Genomic DNA, 20,841 nt, shown 5'->3' with positions numbered 1-20,841 from the left:
TCTTCAAAGTGGGCCATCTGACAGAATGTCTTTTCACTAGGCCATAAAGAGTGGAAAAGTTGAAAGGCAGTTGGAAATAAAGGAGAGAAGCAGGCAAAAAATGGTGGAGGACTGAGATGAAAAGCAAGGAAGGAAGAGAGAAAAGAGTGAGTGAAAAGGGGAGAGAAGAGTATGAAGAGAAAGAGGAGGGAAAGATTGGGGAATAAAAGTTAACAGGATTGAGAAAACATCTTGAATAAGCCATCTACAGGTTGCTGGAGCTACTAGTCCTCTGGTTGCCTTGGGACGGTTTAAAGTGAACTCTTGAGGTTGATCTGGTTCTTTGCCATTTATCACTGACATCAAGTCTTTTATGTGTTTAGCATAATCCTCCCACTCTGAATATAGTCAGATGTGGAAAAAAGGACAACAAACTATGTGTCTGAACATGAAGGCAGACAAAGATTAGAACTTGGAACTGGTCGCTAATACCGCTAAATGCAGAAAAGATGCTGGTCCTGTCTGAATGTGTGGGAGTGTGGTCAGCCAACTTTGTATCTTGGGGCTTGGGAGAGTTCAGATATCTATGTCCACCTCATGAACAGATGTGAGCATGGGTGCATGGGTGAAGAATCAAACAAGCAAATAGAGTATTTTATCTCAGTAGCTCCCAACATCAAGGCTATGGATTGGTGGCGTCAAAACCATTTGAAGGAAAATTTCAACTATGGATACCTAGACCATGCCTTATTCAGAAGGCCTGGGTATTTTGAATAAGTGCTGCTAAAAGACTCTATATACTGCTGAGTTTGAGAACCAGTACTCTAGATAGTATGGAAAGTGTTCCAGACAGAGAAGTATGGGTCTGGGCATCATATTTGTGTTCAACATACTAACCCCTCCATCTATTTTTTCATTTGACAGCAAACTTGAAGAATTGGTTCATTTCTTACAAGTCCTATATCCCAAACTGTGTCAGCACTGGCAAGTCATCTGGATGATGGCCGCAGCAATGCTGGTCTTGACTGTAGTCTTGGGGCTGTACAATTCCTATAACTCTTGTGTGGAGCAGCCCGATGGGCCCCTTGGAAGATCCACTTGCTCAGCAGCCCAGAGGGACTCCTGGTGGAGCTCAGGACTCCAGCATGAGCAGCCTACAGAGCAGTAGGAAACCTGACATCCAGCCAATAGCCTGCTCCTGCACACAGCCCATCACCCTTTCCCCAAGTTATAGTGCTGTCAGCCCCAGGTGTGAGCACGCTGCCACCGGTCCATCAGAATGAGCAGGGGTTCTTTCACAATCAGCTCCCCTGTGGGAGCTCTTCATACATAGCAACTGATGTTCTCGGAGGATCAACAAAACTTTCCTGGGAAAGCAGCCAGTAGATGAAGAAGTCACCTTCACCAAGGAACTCAAATAGAAGGGAAGGTCGCCTTCCTTGGCTCACTGCAGGGAACAGTGAAAAGCTCACTCTTCCATTTCCTCTTTGCAACAGAAAATCAGGAAAAATTGTGCCTAAAGGCCAACTCCAACTCCAAGGAACAGGCCTGGAATTAGGAGTCACGACGTCAATATCTTCCCATTTCCTATCTCATTCTTACTGACTCTCTTTCTGCCCCTTTGGAACAGAGTTTATCTTTACAGAAATAGAAAAGGTTTCTCAGAAAAATATTTAGACTGAGTTTAGCTCTGTGCTTGAAATGCAATGGGAAGATGTGAATTAATATATATGCATCTGTACACACAAACAACACACACATACACACAGCACACATGTGCATGAAGCCAACAAGCCTCGAAAACGTGTGCTATGGGTGCTCTGGATAAAGCCAACCCACAGATATTCACTAGGTATGGGGCAGTCACCAGGTACCTGTTCAAGAGCTCTCCACGTGGATTTAAGATGTTTGAAAAACACTGCAAACTCATGGCTTTAATATTGAACTTGCTGGTCTCCATTTCAAGTACAATTCCAAACTGCTGTACAGCACAGTCTATTCCCTATTTGTTCTCTCCCCATTAGAAGTTAATTCGACTCTCAGGTGAATAAGGAGACCCTTTGTGCTTTTAGCATCCATGTGCCCACATATAAGTGTGCAATTACACCTAGTGCTTCAGTTCAAATGGAATTCTCAACTCAAACATGTGTTTCAGAGCATCCCCAAACTGTTTAGTAGAACACTGATAGGGCATACCTCACCTTCAATTTGACCTCTCGCTCTACCTTCACAGCCTTCATTCATCCCTCATCAGTTTTGGGGGGTATTGGTTTCTGTGTGGGTTTTGTTGTGGTTGTTTTGCTTTTGTTTTGTTGTTAAAGTTGTTTGCTTTTGTTGCTAATACTAATAATATAAAACTTACTATGATACAAACACTGTTCTAGGTACTATGTAGGTATTAATTCATTTAGTCCTCAAGGAAAACAAACAAAAACTATGAGGTGGGTACTAGTCTTCTCATTTTCAGCTAAGGAAACTGAAGCATAAAAAAATACAAGTAGCTCTCAGAGGACACCTAGTTAGTAAATCATGGGGCTAGAACTCAAAGCTAAGCAGGCTGGCCCAGAGGCTGTGCTCTTAACCACTGCACTAAATGGCCTCTTCCAGTGGTCTCCTAATTGGACACCTTACAGCCCAGACCCTTCAGCACCTCCAAACTATTTCTGGTGCCTAGACTAACCTGTTTTCTCTCACAGCTTTGTTCCTCCACCCACTAGTTTTTCTTCCTGCGATTTTTTTTCTAGTCACTCTTTAGGACCAAGTGCAAAAACCATCCCCTCCATATTAGGCTTTAAATACCTCCTCTGACTCCCCACTATACACCACACAATAGAAGTACCCATCCTTCTCTGTGCTTTCTAGCACTTTTTAAACATCTTCTTTTTTGATCATTATGACCATGTATAACAATAACTTATTTCTATGTCTTCCTCCCCTAGCAAATTTTCCTCAATGACAAGAACCATGTCTTACCCATTTTCTGGGTAAGGGCTAAGCATGGTGGCTAATGCTGGGGAGGTTGTCATTAAATGCTGATCAAAAGAACAAGGGAACCTTCAAGGTGGTGGAGAGCAGCTTGAGGACAGCTGACATTTTGCATACTTCCCAATACCAGCACCAGCACCACCACTATTTCTATAAGAACAATAACATCTTTATTAGCCTCAACTTACTCTAATATTTTTCAATCTGCTCTGAGACGGAACAGAATTGACTAGCAACATCATTCCCAAGCTCAAGAACCAGGCTTAATGCAACCACCCCTTTCAGGAGACCCACCTAGATTAGGCCCCACTTTGGAACAGCATGTTGATTTAAGAGGGACGTCCTTTACAGTGGCTAGCAGATCACTGTGAGAGATGCCCAAGCCAGGATGGACCACGGATGTGCCACTAGGTAAAGAGGTGCAGATCAAGGTAGACAGACTTTGGGGGCATGGATGGATGGTTTACCTTCCCTTTCCAGGGAGGCTGGACATACTAAAAAAGGTCTGGGTCCTCAGAGCCCAAAGACAGGATGCAAATAGAGCTCTTGAGAGAGTGGCTGTGAGATGGAGCTTTCAGCTGGCAATGTCCAATCTCAGCCACTCTTAAAAGACCAGGCTAAGAGAATCCATTGTCCACTGGGCCACAAGGTTGTAACCTTTGTTTCCAGTTGAGACAAAGGCCAGGAGAGGGGGTTGCAGTGAGTTCCTGAACCTCCAGCTGCTCCATAGGAAGACCTGCAAGAATTCTCCCAGACAAGGTTCTCACTCAAACTACTCAGAGTAAAGGGGGTTGAGAAAAAGAAGGGGCATAGGAGTAACCACATTTCCATGAGTATTCCTGAAAAAAGTACTTACCAGTATTTTTTTCTGAAAAGCAAAGATTGACCTGAAGCGGATGGAACTGTTGTCAAAGCAGCAGTGAAAAGGAGAGAAACAGGCCCTGTATTTCCTAAAGTAATATTGATCTGAAATAAAAATTCCCCTCAAAATGCCTCTGAAGTCTGACATTCCTGCTTAGCCCTAGGACTCTGGTGCCTAGGCTCAGTTGCAGAGTGATGTGTTGTTTTGTGCTATTCCTAAAAGGAACTTCACTTTCTAGTTACTACAAAGCCAATATATATTGCTGTACAGCCTGCAGAGTAAACAAAGAGGGAGAGGCTGAATTTGTGTAGCACTGGCTGTTGGTTCCAAATGTTGTTAACCCTTACACAGGTGTGCTAAAATTGAACTGTAGCATGTCACATGCCTGAGTTTGAAAATAAAAGCACATTTCCAAACCTTTGACAATAGCTAAATGCCTCCTTATTTTGTGGAGCCGAGCCAACAATATTGCCCCATTGGCTATCAGTGTCTCCCAGAAGCAAGCCAGAAGTCCCCAGTCACAGCAGCTGGATAAATTCTTCTCCTCTTCCCTATGCCTGATCCTAGTCTCCAGTACCTTCTTTGCCCATGGTTTTTGTAATTAATACATTTTGCTGTGATCGAGACTGCTGAGTGTTTACCAATCTAATTTCCCTAGGTAGACTACATCTTTCAGTCTTTCTTGAAGCTAAGAAAGTGAAGGGGAGTGTAGACCTTCAGATCTAGTTTCCTAGAAACACGACTGTCTTACCCAATACTTTATACTCTCTTTTTTTTCCATCTTGTCTTCTAGCTCACTGATGCGGTCCTCTGCTTCTTCTAGTCTACTCTTGATGCTTTCTATTGAGTTCTTCATGTAGCGATGTCATTTTTTATTTCTTCTTGGTTCATCTTCATTTCCTCTTATCATGCAGCCAAAGGAAGCTAATCTAGTGGCCTTTATAATGTATCTTCATTGGTATTCCAGAATTCCTACGGCCGGGTGACTGCTGTGTTACCCATTCCTCTCCTTTGTACATGGAAGTTTTTACTGAGGTTATCAAGATCCTGCTTAACCCCAGATTACATTTGGGGATCAGCATACAACATTTTTAGTTCATATGTTACCAGACCACAAAGCACCACAGCTGGACCTGACAGGGATGGCTGAACATAACTTAGAGATCATGGACTTTGAGCTGGAAGGGGTCTGGAGTTCTCTCTTGTGAGAACAGAGTGACTGATAAGAATAGTGAAACCTATACAGGGTGATCAAAAGGGTAAACTGTGGCAGAAACTGTGTTTGCCAATTCACTTTTCCTTTTGCTCACGGGCACATAGCTAAACTGCATTCCAGACTCCTTTTGCAGTGAGGTGGGAACATGTGACAAAGTTCTGTCCAACGGGATATGGTTGGAAGTGAGATAGCCATTTCCCAGGCCTGACCCCTATAGTAAACTCCAGCATCCTTCCACACATGTCCTTCTCTTGGTTACTGGTTCAATAAGGAGGAGGAGGGAACTGAGGTATTAAGTGATGGTAGAGCTACACAGTCTCTGAATAATTGTGTGGCCAAATCCCTCCCACACATATACACCAACACTACTATCTCTATAACCATCACTACCACCACCACTGCTGCCACCACTATTGTCAGCTACTGGATTGAAACATGAGAGAAATAACTTTTATTTTACTAAGATATTAATATTTGGGGTTGTTATAATATACTACACTGGCTAATACATTTATTTGCCTATTTATATATGTTAGAAAACAACTAGTCCCTGTAATAGCAGTATCATATAATTATATTTCTACATTACTTTAAAATTCATATAATTCAACTCCCTTATTTAGTAGATGATAAAACTGAGACGTAGGGAAGTTAAGTGGCTTGCTCAAAGTCACACAGATAATTGGTGTTAGAACTTAAGCTAACATTTAGAGATTAGAGGCCCAGTGCACAAAATTTGTGCACGGGTGTGTGTGTGTGTGTGTGCGTGTGTGTGTGTGTGTGTCCCTCAGCCCAGCCTGCACCCTCTCCAATCTGGGACCTTCAAGGTATGTCCAACTGCCCATTTAGGCCTGATCCCACTGTCCCCCTATTTGGATTTTTAAAATATGATTTTTGTGTGTGCCTGGTTTCTTTGAAAAAGGAATTACCTATAGTGGTATAGAAAATTTTAAGAAGTATAAAAGAAGTCCCAAAGGGAGGCATGAAGACTCTGTCTTTGGTATTTAAATGGGCATTTGCTTTCATGAGCCTATTAGCACCATTCCCCTGCAGATCAGAAGAATGTGCAACTGGGAAAACCCACACTGATTGATTATGAAAGGAAAAGCACAACCCATGCTCAATCTCCTTTAGAGACAGAGAGATTCCTAGGAGTAAATGAATGGGCTCCACAGGCAATAGCAGTGGATGTGTGAGAACTGACCTCGTGGGGGTGGTGGGCAGTGGCAGGGAATATGGGAATTGGGAAAACCGTCAGCAGTTCACAGTGTGCTATCTGCCTTCCTCATTTCTGTGCTTTCTGAGTCAGCATTAGCTAAATTTTCCAGAAAGCTATCCACAAAGTACAGCCTGAGCATTCAAGGGGCGTCACTCATTTCCCCCAGTGACCTTGACAAGTCAGAAGCTTGAAAACAGGGAAATCCGGATGTCTCGATTATGAAGTGGAGCAGTGAGGCCCCCAACATATTTCCAGAAGTCTTCATCCAGACTGGTGATTGCATGCCTTAGTTATTGCCAGTGGCTGTCTGAGGTGTTTCTCTGGCTCTGAAGGGTTTGGCACAATGATCAAGTATTTCAGTCTGGTGTTGCTTCTTGCCTCCATCTGGACCACAAGGCTCTTGGGTCAAGGCTCTCTCCAGGCACAAGGTAGGTTTCTTAGCAGAATGCCAACCTGAGGTAAGGCAAGATCTTACAACCTGTCCTAAGTCTACCAAATTCTTTACTGTGGATTGCTGGGAGTGGGGAGAATGTACATAGAAGATCTTCACCAAATTGTCAATTTCACCAAAATTATTTATATTTTACCTTTATGTTATCTTTACTTTTATTTGTGGCTATGGGCTATTTTTACTGAGAATATTTTAAAACAAAACATTAAGGATATATAATTTGTTTTTATTTTATTTCTTTAATCCTCACCAGAGGATATTTTTCCAGATTTATTTTTATTTATTTATTTATTTATTTATTTATTTATTTATTTATTTTTTGTAGAGAGTGAAAGGGAAAGGAAGAGGCAGAGAGAGAAGCATCTATGTGAGAGAGACACATCAATTGATTGCCTCTCACATGCACCCTGACAAGGGCTGGAGATTGCACCTGCAACCGAGGATTTTTCCCTTGATTAAAATTGAATCTGGGACCCTTTAGTCCACAAGCTGACTCTATCCATTGACCCAAACCAGCTAGGGTGAGATCATTAGTTTTAAAAATATTTCATTGAAGAAGCATATCATGATTGTAAACATTTTTAAGCAATCTTTAAGCCCAAGGAAAATAGCTAACTTTTACAGAATATTGGCCTGTTTTATATATTTTAAAGTGAAATATAATTATTTTAATTTTATTATATTATCATGGGATGCATATGTTTTTAATATATAGTAAATAGCAAATTAACTGGAAAAATTGTGAAATATAGGTTTGAAAATTAGCCATCGGCTGTCTACAAAAGGGATGATTTGAAATGATTTCTGGGCTATGAGATGCCTAAATGGTAACCTCATTCTGCATTGTAGGCAAAAACTGTAACCACAAAACACTCATTTCAGCTCTGGGCAAAATGAAACTCTAAGTACATTAAAAGAAAATTTGAGTATTCCTATGCTGGAAGCTGCCCTGAGATATAAAATATGTTGGGAACAGACATCCAGAGTTGATTCACATATTGTTGTATTTAATATTACAAAGGAGGCTAGAGTTATATAATTTTTTTTTTCAAATACCAGAACTGTTACTGTCAAATAAGTTGGTTCTCTTTGAAATCCCTCTGAGAAAACTATTCACTTTCCCCCAAAATGTTGCCATTACTCAAGCTATTTTGGAAATTGTTCTTTGACAATGACTCTATCACACTCTTTGGACCATTGCCAATAATGGTAAAGATTTCCTAAGGAAAATAAATTGTTGGAAACAACTGAGTTATTCAGAACCATGATTAAGGAAAAGGTGGCTGATGAAGGTGAGTGGATGAGGATGGGAGACAGTATCCTTGAGGACCTATTATGTAGAGATTCAGAATTAAGTGTGTGTGTGTGTGTGTGTGTGTGTGTGTGTGTGTGTGTGTGTGTATTATATCGATATATGAAAAAGGGATGACTAGAAGTGGTTTCTGGGCTTTTGAGATGCCTAAATGGTAACCTCATTCTGCTTTTAGGCAAAAAAAAATTGTAAACACAAATCACTCATTACAACTCTGGGAAAATAAAAATCTGAGCACTTTAAAAGGAAAATTATGTGTTCTATGCTTGAGAATATATCTCAAGAAGACATTTTATAGATGAAGAAACAGGTTCGGTGAGGCCAAGTGACTTGCCTAATGTCACACAGGTAGTAAGTAAGAAAGCTTGGGTTTGAATTCAGCTCTGTCTGCTAAACATATACTATTTCTATTATGCCTGTTGTCTCCTGAAAACTCTTAAGAGATTACTGGCATATCCCTTAAATACCAGCTCCCTAGATTTATCTTTAATAAAATAAGAAAGCTTAAATTTGCCTAATATTTGTTAACTGCCTGCTATAGACCCAGTCTTTGCTAGGTACACGTTATCTAAATTAATTCTGACCAAATTCTATGAAGAAGAATTTTATAGATGAGAACGCTAACTTGTCCAAGGTCCCACAGCTAATTAACATTACAAGAAATAATCAAAGCTAGGTCCATTGCCAAGATAGGCCTATCATTACTACTACTACTACTACTACTACTACTACTACTACTACTACTATTTAGAGTAAAAATGAGGTATGATGAAAGAGTATCAAGACTACTTTATAGTGTAATTAATAAGCCTACAAGTATCCCCCACCAAAGAAAACAGCCCTAAGAGGTTTGAGCAATAGCACACTCATGGGCTAAATGAGCCAAATTCTAGGACAAATGGTGTGTTCCAAAATTTCAGTTCTAGTTGTGTGTGTGTGTGTGTGTGTGTGTGTGTGTGTGTATGTGTGTGTTCATCTTTTCCTCATAGCACAGTGAGAAGCAGAACAGTGTCTGAGTTAAGAACTGGGGTTTTAGAGTCAGTTATAATTGGGTTTGTGCCCTCAATTTGCCACCTAGTTGTTCTGTATCCTTGGGCGTGGGAAAGTTATTTAATCTCCCTGAGCCTCAATTTTTAGTTAAAAAGAGACTGGGTAAGTAAATAAATAAATAAATTTAATTAAATAAATAATAATTTTTTTTAAAGAGATAGGGTTTGACACAAGTAGCATCAACAGATTATAGAAGTTGGAGTTTTATTGGTATTAATATTAGAGGCTATTTTGTCACAACACTCACATTGGAGTGTTGGTTCTCAGGTCTCTCTTTTGGTGAGAGCAGGATCTGACAGCAAAAAGGCCATCACAAATGTTGTACATAATATATGTTTTCCTTCCTGCAGTCCTCTGATCCAGAGCAGAGCAAGATCACATGGAGGACTTAGAAATGCTCCCTCCATGTTTTCAAGAAGAAACTTCCTTTAAATGCTAACCTAGAAAGTGTTCAAAGCATTTGACTGGGCATCCAATGCACAGATCTGTGTACAGGCAATTACTTGGGAGATTGAAATGCTCTTTTATGAACGTTTGTGGATTAAGCCGAATAGAAATAATATACCTGAATGCAATGCAACTCACAATTTCGTACAAGTCTATAAATCTTTTTTTTTTAAGTCTATAAATCTTAGAACTCCGAGGGAAGGCATCAAAACAACTATCAGATTCATTAAATTTTGAGTAAAATATTCACATGTTAACTATTCAACTGCTTTGAAAATAACATGATAATGCTATTTATGATTTAATGAGTAACTACTGTGTAACAAGCACTATGCTAATTTTTTTTATTAAATCATTTAACTCTCACTGCCCTATAAAATTCATATTATTACCCTCTCAGTTTTATAAGTAAGGGAACTGAGGCTGAGATGAAATAACTAGCCTAAGATCACAGAACTAACAAGTGACATAGGTGACTCAAATCCAGGTCTGATTCTAAAACTCAATCATTTAGTTTCTCTGCCATGCCAGGTTTACTGCCCAGCTGCTCCAGGAACTTCTGAGTAAGTCTGCCCCCCAATGGTCAGAGGAGACTTGAGACTGAGGAAGCTCATATAACAAATGCACCATTTTTCAGCCCATCTCAGAAATAGTGGTATCTCCAAAGCACATTAATTTGGAGTGTCACTATTCTATTAGTCCTGAATTCTATCTTTCTCAAATTCTCAGACTCTTCATTTAATAGACTCCCAAAGGGTCTGTAGCAATAGCATCATCTAGACCCCAGCCGAGGAACTAGTAGCTGAGGCCTCCTCCATGTAATGGACAAGGCACCTTAATGTAGTGTGATAGAGTGGACTCGGGTCTAATGAGAGGTACAGCTTGGATCCGACCAAGCACCCACCTAACCCAGCAGGATGTCCTTGTGGGAAATGTCTGGCCTGTGTCCTGTCATTCCTAAACTTCAGTCCCAACCACAATGACCTCACTGCTGCATCAAGCCTATAATGCCGTGCTGGGACGAGGAGCCCAAGGGCTATGAACAGGGAGAGCAGCAAACTGAGGATGTATGTGATTCCTTTGCAGAGCTTTCCTTCTTAGTGCACTGCAGAATTATGGGAGTCACCCTTTTGTCCAAAAATACGAATGAGCAGCTGAATTTCACAGAAGCCAACGAGGCTTGTGGGCTGATGGGACTAACTTTGGCCAGCAAAAGTCAGGTTGAAGCAGCATGGAATTCTGGCTTTGAGACTTGCAGGTAAGGAACAGCTGGGTTCACAAACATGGTCGGAGCTCTTTTGGCTCTGTGTTCTTGTTCAGCCATAGAGACAAATGTATCCATTCAACTAATATGTATTCTGTTACAGCTATGGATGGGTTTCAGATCAGGTCTTAGTCATCCCTCGGATTCATCCAAACCAAAAGTGTGGAAAGAACGGGGTGGGTGTCCTGGTTTGGAGAAATTCACCACAACAAAGGTTCAGGACCTATTGTCACAATTCATCTGGTAAGTCAGATCTGCAGTCTCTCCATGTGCTATCTTCTCTGGGTTTTGCTAGCTCTATGATGTGTCGGAGAAGAGTGACCTTGAGCAGCAGCAATCATTGAAATGGTTGTTTAACACTCCAAAGACTCACTCTGTGACAAGACTAGAAGTGGTAGAGTGCCCCTAGGAGAAAAAAAGTTAGGAAAAATATGATTGACAGCATCAGGGAAAGGGCATCCCAGGAGGCTCTACCACTTCCCCACTCCACCCGTAAAATTAACAGGAAAAAGAGAAGGAAATATCACTATAGACACAGTAATGTATTAAGTTATCTCACTGAACCTTGACAATCTCCCCATGAGGTATGCTTTGTCATCCCTATTTTGCAGAAAAAAAACTTAGCTCAGAGGATGTAACTACAGTTGTCTAAGATCTCATTACTCTAAAGACCCAAACACAAGGCTAACTCTAAAATAGTGCTCTTTCTGTTATCCTACATTCTTTCACGGGAAAGAAAATTCAAATGCTACATTTGACATTTTTTATAACAAGACCCAATCTCCATTTTATGAAGGAAGGGGTTGAATCTAGAAAGTAGAACTGATTTTCTGATGGACACACAGTCATCCTTTAACCTCCTTGGAGACCTTGGTCACCTTAGCCTTAGTGCTTTACCTTCCCAGAAAGGTTTAACTACCTTCTCAGAAAGGTTTTGCTTTTACTAAATGCTAGTTTTCAGTTTGTCTTAAGAAACTCTTCCTGATTTATTACTCTTAACACATACTAAAAAAACCTGACCTTCTAAAGGTCATACAACTGAATGGTCATACACAAGGATCGATTCCAAAATCATTCTTCAACATCCAAGAGATTAATGTGCATCAACAATATTATGTTTCCCAAAGGCATCAGAGGGTCCAAGCTGTTCTCTGAACCAGGAGGCTTTGGCATAGAAAGGACCCTGGGAAATGATTTGTCTACTTCCCTCACTCCAGAGATGACACTATTATAGTTCAGAATGGAGATTCGGTTTGTTCAAAGTCCTACAGTCATTTGCAGTCATGACTGGAACATAAAGCTTCTTCCAACATTTTTTTTTTCGCCATCCTTCTCTCCTCTGCCTCTTCAACCTATCATTTTTGCTGGGGAATTGGTGATTCACATGCCTATTTATCTCATAGCCAGCCCATGCCTGTCAAATGGCCTAGACTTTTAACTGCCTGGCCGTCCTGCCAGATGTCAATGTGATAATATGATAACCAGCCCTCTAGACCAAGCATGTCAAACACCACATGTGGCTCACAACAATATTTTTGCGGCCCAGCATAATATAACAGTATGTAAAAAATGTTTTAATAAAAATTTTCTAACTTGCCCTGGCTGGTTTGGCTCACTGGATAGAGCGTCGGCTTACAGATAGAAGGGTCTCAGGTTCTATTCCAGTCAAGGACACATGCCTGGCTTGCGGGCTCGATCCGCAGTGAGGAGCACACAGGAGACAGTCGAACCATGATTCTCTCATCACGGACGTTTACCACGTTATTGGTCTTGGACTGACTTGTTTAGTGTGCGCAACAGGAAATAATTCACTTTCAGAGAACAAGAAAATGAGGTTTATTTGCATTACGTTTATTAATTTGTTATCCAGCGTCTGGGAAATTAATGTTCAAGAAAAAAATATTAATTTAGTAAATGTTCTATTGTTTTATGTTAAAGATTACTCATTTATTTAAGCTCTTTGTATTCAGCATGTCTCTATCAAAATAAACCTACGTTTCTAAGAAAATTGAAGCTTTTGTTTTTTTGCGGCCCACATAAACTTAAACCTTGTTTATTTGGCCCATGTTAGCCTTTGAGTTTGACATGCTTGCTCGAGACTCATCAAAAAGGAGCCAGAGGAAGAGGGATTTGTGTTTCCCCACAGCTTTATTTAACTTGTACTTCTATTCCCTGTACTTCCTGTAAACTTAAAGTTAGGTGTAGAGGCTTAATTAGATGCTTATTGATATTTTTGGCAAAAATCTTTCACAGATGATATTATGTACTTTGGATAACATTCCAACGAAAGGCACTTAATATCAAAAAGGCACTTAATGATAATTTAAAAAATATATTTACTGATTTTTTTTTACAGAGAGGAAGGAGAGAGGGAGAGTTAGAAACATCAATGAAAGAGAAACATCAATCAGCTGTCTCCTGCACACCCCCTACTGGGGATGTGTCCGCAACCAAGGTACATTCCCTTGACCGGAATCAAACTTGGGACCCTTGAGTTCGCTCTATCCACTGAGCGAAACTGGTTAGTGCTCAATATGCTAATTTTTGATCATTTTACTAAGATGGTGACTGACAGACCTCTCTGATGAACTCCAAAATACACTTTCCCCTTTGGAATGAGTAGGTAATCTACAGTGTGATATTTTGGTATCATACAACTATTCTGACCCCCCCCTCCCCCAACTATCTTTTACCTAATAGTTTAAACAGCCATTGATGATCCTTGCTGGAATGGGTTATTATATGGGAGAGGAGGGCAAAATATTTATTTTCTTATGTGTTTTCGTTTTCATTTTTAAATTAAATATATTGGGATGACATTGGTTAATAAAATTATATAGGTTTCAAGTATACATTTCTGATACATGACTTGTATTTATTTTTTCTTATATGGACCATCTTAGTCCCCAATAAATAATATTAATATGCTTTCCTATTCTATAATTGTTTCAAAATTACAAAATCAACATTAGGAATAAACCGACTGAGTGCAATTTAAGGTTTCTTTGCATTTCTTTTAGTCCTTAGAAGACATCCCTCTAAAGATGTACTGCCAGAGAATTGTGTACAAAAGCAACTTGAAAAAATTCACTGCTCTGTGTGATTATATTATAATTTTTAACAGTCAGGTTTACCTGCTTCTGTTTGTGAGGATCAGAATTATCTAAACCCTCATCCAAATGTTAATCCCAAACTTACCCCATGTTTCTTTATTTTTCTAACTTTTTTATTTTTACCTTGTGAGGTCCAGGTCTGAGGTCTGGAAACTTTAACCCTGATTCTCCACCTTATCCTAATTTGTCTTTCTTATTGCTCTTTGTGAACTTTGGAGATCAGACCAAAGTGCTTTGAAAGCTCTGTGGGCACCATGTGTTTCATACTGTTCCCTCTGCCACAGTGTCTGTCCTCTTCTACTTGGCTAACTCCTCTTTATTCACATCTCAAGTGCCATCTTTTCCAGGAATCCTTCCTATACCGACAGTCCTTGGGTTACGTTAGACTTTATATATATCACCATTTCTCATTTATTTATATATAAAAAAAAGTTCTGTCATTTCAACATATGTACATATATGCTTTATGTTTTTTCATTATTTATTTACCACAAGTAAAGGTCGGGAATTGTTATCTTTTAATTTTTTTTTTCTGTTTCACTTCATTACTGCTGTGTATGTGCTCCATGTGAATGATGTAGGTGCTTATGTAGGTGGGTTCCGACTTATGGCAAAAATCGCGTTATGTCACACCGTAGGAACTATCTCCAATGTAATCTGAGGACCTACTGTACTCCTTACTCCTACCTTTCCTCTTGTACTCCAACCCCATTCTGTGTTTAATATCTACCAGCGCACTTGGCACATCCTAGAGAAATTATATTTATAGGCTTGAGGGGGAGGAGAGCCAGGTCCTAGCACTTCCAAATGAGATATTGTGTCCTTGACCAGTTAGGGATCACAGAACCAGACTGCTGTTACTCCCTCACACTGTGGCCTTCTTGACTATACTTAATGAAGGAGGCAAAGGAAACTAATTCTTACAGATCTGATCTATTTTGTCCACTCACTGTGCTAGCTCCTACATATTTACTCTCTCATTGATCCACAGTGAAAAGACAAGTGTATTATTTCTCCTCTGCAGGGGAGGTAACTGATGCTGAGAGTGCACCATGCTGTGGGCAGTCAATAAGGGAAAGAGCAAGGATTTAAATCTCAAATGTTACGTCCCTGTAACACCTTCCATGGTGATAACGGTACATCAATAACACAGGCCTGGAGTGGGTCCTGGGCATCAATATTTTTTTGAAGCTCACTAGATGAGTCTAACCCACAGCCAGGGTGAGAATCACTTTTCCCTAGAAGGTCTCTAAGATCTAAATTCGAGGATTCCAGACACTTTCGGATTTCCCTATTTCCATGCAATTGCATTCCTTCTTTGCTACCAGATTGTACTCTCTGCTCTCTGTATTTCATCCTCCACTGCATCCACTAATGATTATGTTACTCCTCTGCTCCACAACTTTGGATAACTTCCTATTTGAGAATACAATGTAAACTATAAAGCCTTTTGCACATAAAAGTGGACATGTATGAGAACTCATATATCAGTTGAGAACTATTATATATAGGTTTGTAGGCCCCAGTAAAAAATTCTGCTCCTAAGAATAAATTCCAATTCTTTAACATGACAATTATGAATCTCAATACTCTGGCTCCAAACTATCTTCCCACACTCATCTCTTGCTTGCAGTATTCCATGATGCCAATCATACACACACCCTATGCTCCAGCCACACTGTGCTCCTTCTCCTTTTTCTAACACAACTACACTTTCAAATTTCTGGATTCTTAGATCATGCTCATTCCTATTGACTGGGATATTCTAATCTCCCTTTCATACTAGATGTTTGCTCCTCAGTTCCAGCCATTCTGGCTTTTTTCTCCCTACATGCTGAGTCCACTCAACTTCAGGCTCTTGAACTTCCTGTTCTCTTTACTTGCAAATCTTTTGCCCTAGGTCTTCAAGGACTGGTTACTTTTCATCATTCAGGTCTCAGCTTAAGTACCACCTCCACAGAGAGGATTTCTCTTATCATCCTATCCAGAGCATCTGTCCCCCATCGCTCACTCTTTTCAGTTTAATCTTCATCCTGTTCAACTGTCTCCTCAACATTTACCATCTTTTGACATTGCTGGCTTTAAAAATTATTATCTCTATCCTTCCAAAAGCATATAAGCCCCTTACAAGCAGGGATTTTTGTCTTTTTTGTTATACCGTGTCCTTAGCAATTGGAATAGCGCCTGCACAAAGTTGAAGCTCAATAAATATTTGTTGAATGAACATATTAATCCTCAAAACTCAGCCCAAATGCCATATCCTTTTGTAAATCCCCAGTGATCTCCCCCTATCCTTATCAAAATACTCTGTTCTCCCTAAAACAAAAACCATGCCAAATTTATGTCTATATTTTCAGTTCCCAACACAGTATATTGTGCTCAGTAGTTTTTTACCCTTGATATTTTCAAAAATATTCAGTTTCTGAGGGAAGAACTCAGCATTGCTCAAAAATGAAAAATATAGCTAAAAGTTCAGGGCAGAGAAAGTCAAGGATGATGTCTATGTGAACAGAGGTCTTTTCAAAGGAAAATAAATGAATAGCATAAAATCCTGCCTGAATGCATGTGTAATCCAATGTTTTATCAGTACTATAGTATCCATGACCTTGACAGATAAATTATTTAATTTTCAAAAATGAATGGGATGACTTTTCTTCATAGTTAGCATTCTAGCTAATGCTACTTCCTGCCACAAATAACTAGAGGTTTTAAATAGGGGCAAATTCATACTAAATATATGTTCACGGCTCTGCCATTTACTAACTCTGTGACTCTGGGCAAGTCATTCAGTTTCTCTGAACTTCAGTTTCCTCCTATATAAATGATGGTTTGATAAAATTTTTAAATGAAGTGCTATGGGACTCAGAGCAAAATGATTAATAAATGTAGTTTCATATCTACCACATTCAACAGATTGAAAAGCAACCTCTCTCTCCCTTTTCTCTTCTCTTCCCCCCTTTATAAAATATATTTTTTATTGATTTCAGAGAGGAAAGGAGAGGGAGAGATAGAGACATCAATGTTGAGAAAGAAACATTGATCAGCTGCCTCCTCTATGTCCCACACTGGCGAGTAAGTCCACAATCCAGGTATATGTCCTGACTGGGAATCCAACCATGACCTCCTGGTTCATAGGTTGATGCTCAACCACTGAGCCATGACACCCAGGCCCCTCCCGCTTTTTGATGAGCACAGAGAAATCTGGTTTTAATAGATCTTTGTTCTTAAGTGGTCTCCCTATCTACTCCTTCCTTTTGCTTTTCCTTCCTTGCTTTATTCATCCAATATTAACCATGTATTATTGACAGGCACAGTGTGCCTATAATGCTGACCAAGACAGACCAGTGGGGAGGAGTGTAACGAGAACCATGACAAAAGCACAGGAACATATGCCTAAGGACCCAATCTAGTCATCAAGTCTCCCTAAGAAAGTGTTCAATCTGAGACCTGATGGACAAGTAAAAGATAGCTAAGTAAAGAAGGGTCATGAGTCCTACGGTTGAAGAAAGCATCAAGGTCTAAGGCTTGTAAGGAATGTGAGAGAAAGCATATCAAAGAACTGAAGGAATTTCAGTATGATAGGAGGAATGACGGAAAGACTGATCAGATGAGCAGAACCAAATCATGGAGGGCCTTACAGGCCATGAAGGATTCTAAGCAAGTGATATAATTAGATTTGCATATTTGGAAAACCATTCCAGCTATTGTCTAAGTAGTCTGGAGATGAGTAAGACTAGAGGCAGGAAGACCAGATAGGAGGCTAATACAATATTTACTTCTTATTTCATTTCTTCTTCCCTACAGATACTTGGATTAACTCATGCTTTCCAAAAATTACCACCACCAAAGATCCCATATTCAACACTCAAACTGAAGCATACATAACAGAAATGACTGATAGTAACACAATACACTCAGCATTAACTACTGATACACCTTACTCTACTACAACTCCTCCTCCTCCTGCCCGTACTCGGACTCTGGCTCCCGCTTCTCCACGAAAAACAAAATTAATTTGCATAACAGAAGTTTTTATAGAAACTACCACATCTACAGAAACTGAATCACCTATTGAAACAGCATTCAAGAATGAAGATGTTGGATTTGGAGGTAAAGCCTTCTGTGTCTGCAATGTGTGTATGTGTATGTGTATTTTTAACAGATAATACATAGAAACTAGCTGTCTCTAGATCAGTCACTCAGGACCTGCCAAATACAAATAAAAGCTTAATGCAAACTCAACTTTCATATATATAGAACTTGAGAGCTCTAAAAAACTATAATGATTAAACTAAAAAATCATGAGTATGAAATAGTTTCTTTTCAAACTCAACTTTAAAAAATAAATTACTATCTATGAATGTGTATAAGTTCTTTTTAAAATATATTCCTTAATAGCATATTATCAGAGATTTGGTTTTCTTATTTAAAAGTAAGGGTCTTATACTTAATTAGCTCCAAACTTGCCATCTCAAGGCCACAGAGAAAAATGGACTCTTTCTGTCATATTGCAACTTATAGAATAGAAAGAGTATGAGAGGCAGGGCCAAGGGTTCTATAGGTGAGAAGCAAAGAAGTAGATGTGGACCCAACATCCTAAGTGGCCCCTGTGTGGTCAGAGAAGGCTTTTCTCCTTCACTATCTGTGTCTCGGCCACAGGTAAAGATGCATGTTAGAAGAGCAGTGCGCAACAATGTAAAAGTGAAGGACGAACAAGCCATGTTTCTGTTTCCTCCAGGTGTCCCCACGGCTCTGCTAGTGCTTGCACTCCTCTTCTTTGCTGCTGCAGCTGGTCTCGCCATTTGCTACATCAAAAGGTGGAGTTGTCAGAATATCATTTACCTTGTAACCTTTGGTGTGTCCCTATCTTGTGTTTTTCCAAACTTATGGAGATGGCAGTTCTCTAAGACTGCATATTTTCTCCTTCACCTCCCCGCTCCCCGCTACCACACCGTCTTTCCTACTATATCAGCACATCAGGCATATCAGCCAGCCTTTAAATATAGGTCATTGGCTGTCCCTTTGAAAAGAAATAAATAAAAGATTGACATCTAGGAGAAAATATATATGCTTTATTTTATTTTCAATTATTTGCTTATGGTGGGAGAGTGGTGAGGTCAGCCCAAAATTTGGCCTGTCCGATTTCTATCCAATCTAAGTGAATCCATTAGGATGGGGGGATGTGTTCATGTATTTGAGCGTGCATGTGTTAGCATCTCTCAGAAATAAAGTACCCAGTGTGTTGTGCCAATATGGCCATCACAGGCAAAGTGTTATTTATCATTATAGGTGTTACAGAGAAGCCTCTCACTTTATTTTCATGCTTATGCCTACAGGTATGTAAAGGGCTTCCCTTTTACAAACAAGAATGAGCAGAAGGAAATGATTGAAACCAAATTAGTGAAGGAGGAAAAGGCTGACGATGGCAATTCTGGTGAGGACTCAAAGAAAACAGATAAAAAGCCAGAAGAGCCTAACAGTCCACCCAAAACTACAGTTCGGTGCATGGAAGCTGAAGTTTAGAAGAGAAAAAAATGAGAGCACACACCTGAGGCTGATTTCTTTCTTGACACATATCCTGGCCCCAAATGGGGAAACTAAAAGGGCCAAAGGAACAGTCAAGAAAGTCCAGCCTTGCTTCCTAACTAGAATCAACTCAGGGCTATCTTTGGACTATGTAGGTAACGAAACCAAAGTGAATTCCTGTTTTACTGTAATCCTCGCTGGACCCTATCCTCCTGCCTCCAAAGCTTCCCACAGCTTTTCTAGCTTTGTTATGTCCTAATAATTTCCCAGGGGGAGAAAGGAACAAACAAAGCACAAGGATCTAAAACATCTAATCCAAACATTTGTAAAGAGATCTTGAGGCTGCCTGAGAACAGGTGAGTTGAGAGCCAAGAAACCACCAAAACCAAGGCTTTCTCTATTGACTCCACAGCCCAGATCTCTTTCTCAGCTCTGAAAAGGAAACATTTATACCACCTGGCATATCCTTCTGATCCAGGCAAGAGCAAAAGAGGGAAGGAAACGTTTAGTAACTGAAGGCCATAGAGATTCCCGTGACTTGAGACCTGATCTCTGTAAAGCCAAAATAAACAGAAAAATAATGAGGCTGAGGATATTTACAGCATATCATCAGCAGATACTACAAATTCAGAGAGGGTCAATAACTGAATAACTGGAGTTGGAATTGCCTTTTAGAACATACACACATTTTCTTTTCTTTCTCTTCTGATGCTATTTTCTGTAGAAAAATATACTTTTGCAAGAAACAAAAAAAATCTCTTAGAAATTTCTATTTTTATCTGAGTTATAGATATTATTACTGAGGAAAATTACTGTGTTAAAAAGCAATGAAGTTTAACAAACATTTGCTGAATATCTACTATATATCAGATGTGCAAGGTATTACATTCTGTAATTGAACATTATTTATCAAAAGATTGCACAGTATAAAAATGTCTGGAGCTAGTTGTTTTGTTTTGATATCCCTAGCTTATCCTCTTTTAAAACTAATTTTTCTGCTGAGACTAATCTATTAATTATTTTCTTTAATAATTAGGACCTTAATTTATTATTAACATACCTAAAATGAACATTACCTTTATACAACAATACACATTTTAATGTCATTAACAAATGTATCACTAGCTCTCCATTTTCCAGCAAGAACAAAAATTTATAAATATTTGTGCCCAAAATAAAAGTATTTAGAAAACTTCTTTGCTCTCTTATTTACATAGATGTATTTTAACTTTCATGCAAAGTAAAAGCTGTCTGTTGTTTGCAAAAGTAAGAGACAACTATGGTTGTTGAACTATAAACAGTTATAAACCCCAATAGTATATATTTCACCATGAGGGGCTATTCTTGCTTCATATGGTCTTAATTTTTAAAGTTTTTATTGATTGATTTGAGAAAGAGGAAGGGAGAGAGAGAAAGA

General features: G+C 39.4%; 2 protein-coding genes and 1 long non-coding RNA gene across 8 annotated transcripts in view; 2 read left to right on the top strand and 1 right to left on the bottom strand.

Moving 5' to 3' along the window:
• The window catches only part of IRAG1 (inositol 1,4,5-triphosphate receptor associated 1), a 98,383-nt gene extending 94,131 nt beyond the window's left edge, over positions 1-4,252 (top strand). For all 5 annotated transcript variants that reach the window (XM_084893514.1, XM_084893513.1, XM_084893512.1 and 2 more), the window contains one exon: positions 904-4,252. In XM_084893514.1, coding sequence (XP_084749640.1) covers positions 904-1,147 — 244 coding nt within the window. In that variant the 3' untranslated portion in view covers positions 1,148-4,252. The remainder of the gene's footprint in view (positions 1-903) is intronic.
• The window catches only part of LOC311627203, a 44,046-nt gene that overhangs the window by 15,245 nt on the left and 7,960 nt on the right, over positions 1-20,841 (bottom strand). The gene's annotated exons all lie outside the window — the stretch shown is intronic.
• LYVE1 (lymphatic vessel endothelial hyaluronan receptor 1) lies at positions 6,175-20,615 on the top strand. Its single transcript, XM_084894689.1, has 6 exons — positions 6,175-6,689; positions 10,608-10,779; positions 10,889-11,028; positions 17,703-18,008; positions 18,637-18,715; positions 19,235-20,615. The coding sequence occupies exons 1-6, from the start codon at positions 6,605-6,607 to the stop codon at positions 19,419-19,421; spliced, it is 969 nt and encodes a 322-aa protein (XP_084750815.1). The 5' UTR covers positions 6,175-6,604; the 3' UTR covers positions 19,422-20,615.

This window comes from Pipistrellus hanaki, assembly GCF_964339955.1.
Source record: "Pipistrellus hanaki genome assembly, chromosome: 9".
Lineage (NCBI taxonomy): Eukaryota > Metazoa > Chordata > Mammalia > Chiroptera > Vespertilionidae > Pipistrellus > Pipistrellus hanaki.
The sequence above is the reverse complement of the archived record's forward strand: the minus strand, read 5'-3'. Positions and strand labels throughout refer to the sequence as shown.

Excerpts from the sequence above, each read along its gene's own strand:
- LYVE1 (XM_084894689.1), top strand. The coding sequence starts at position 6,605 with ATGATCAAGTATTTCAGTCTGGTGTTGCTTCTTGCCTCCATCTGGACC. Across the intron at positions 10,780-10,888 it reads TCTGGCTTTGAGACTTGCAG|CTATGGATGGGTTTCAGATC; the intron begins GTAAGGAACAGC and ends ATTCTGTTACAG. Across the intron at positions 18,716-19,234 it reads GCCATTTGCTACATCAAAAG|GTATGTAAAGGGCTTCCCTT; the intron begins GTGGAGTTGTCA and ends TTATGCCTACAG.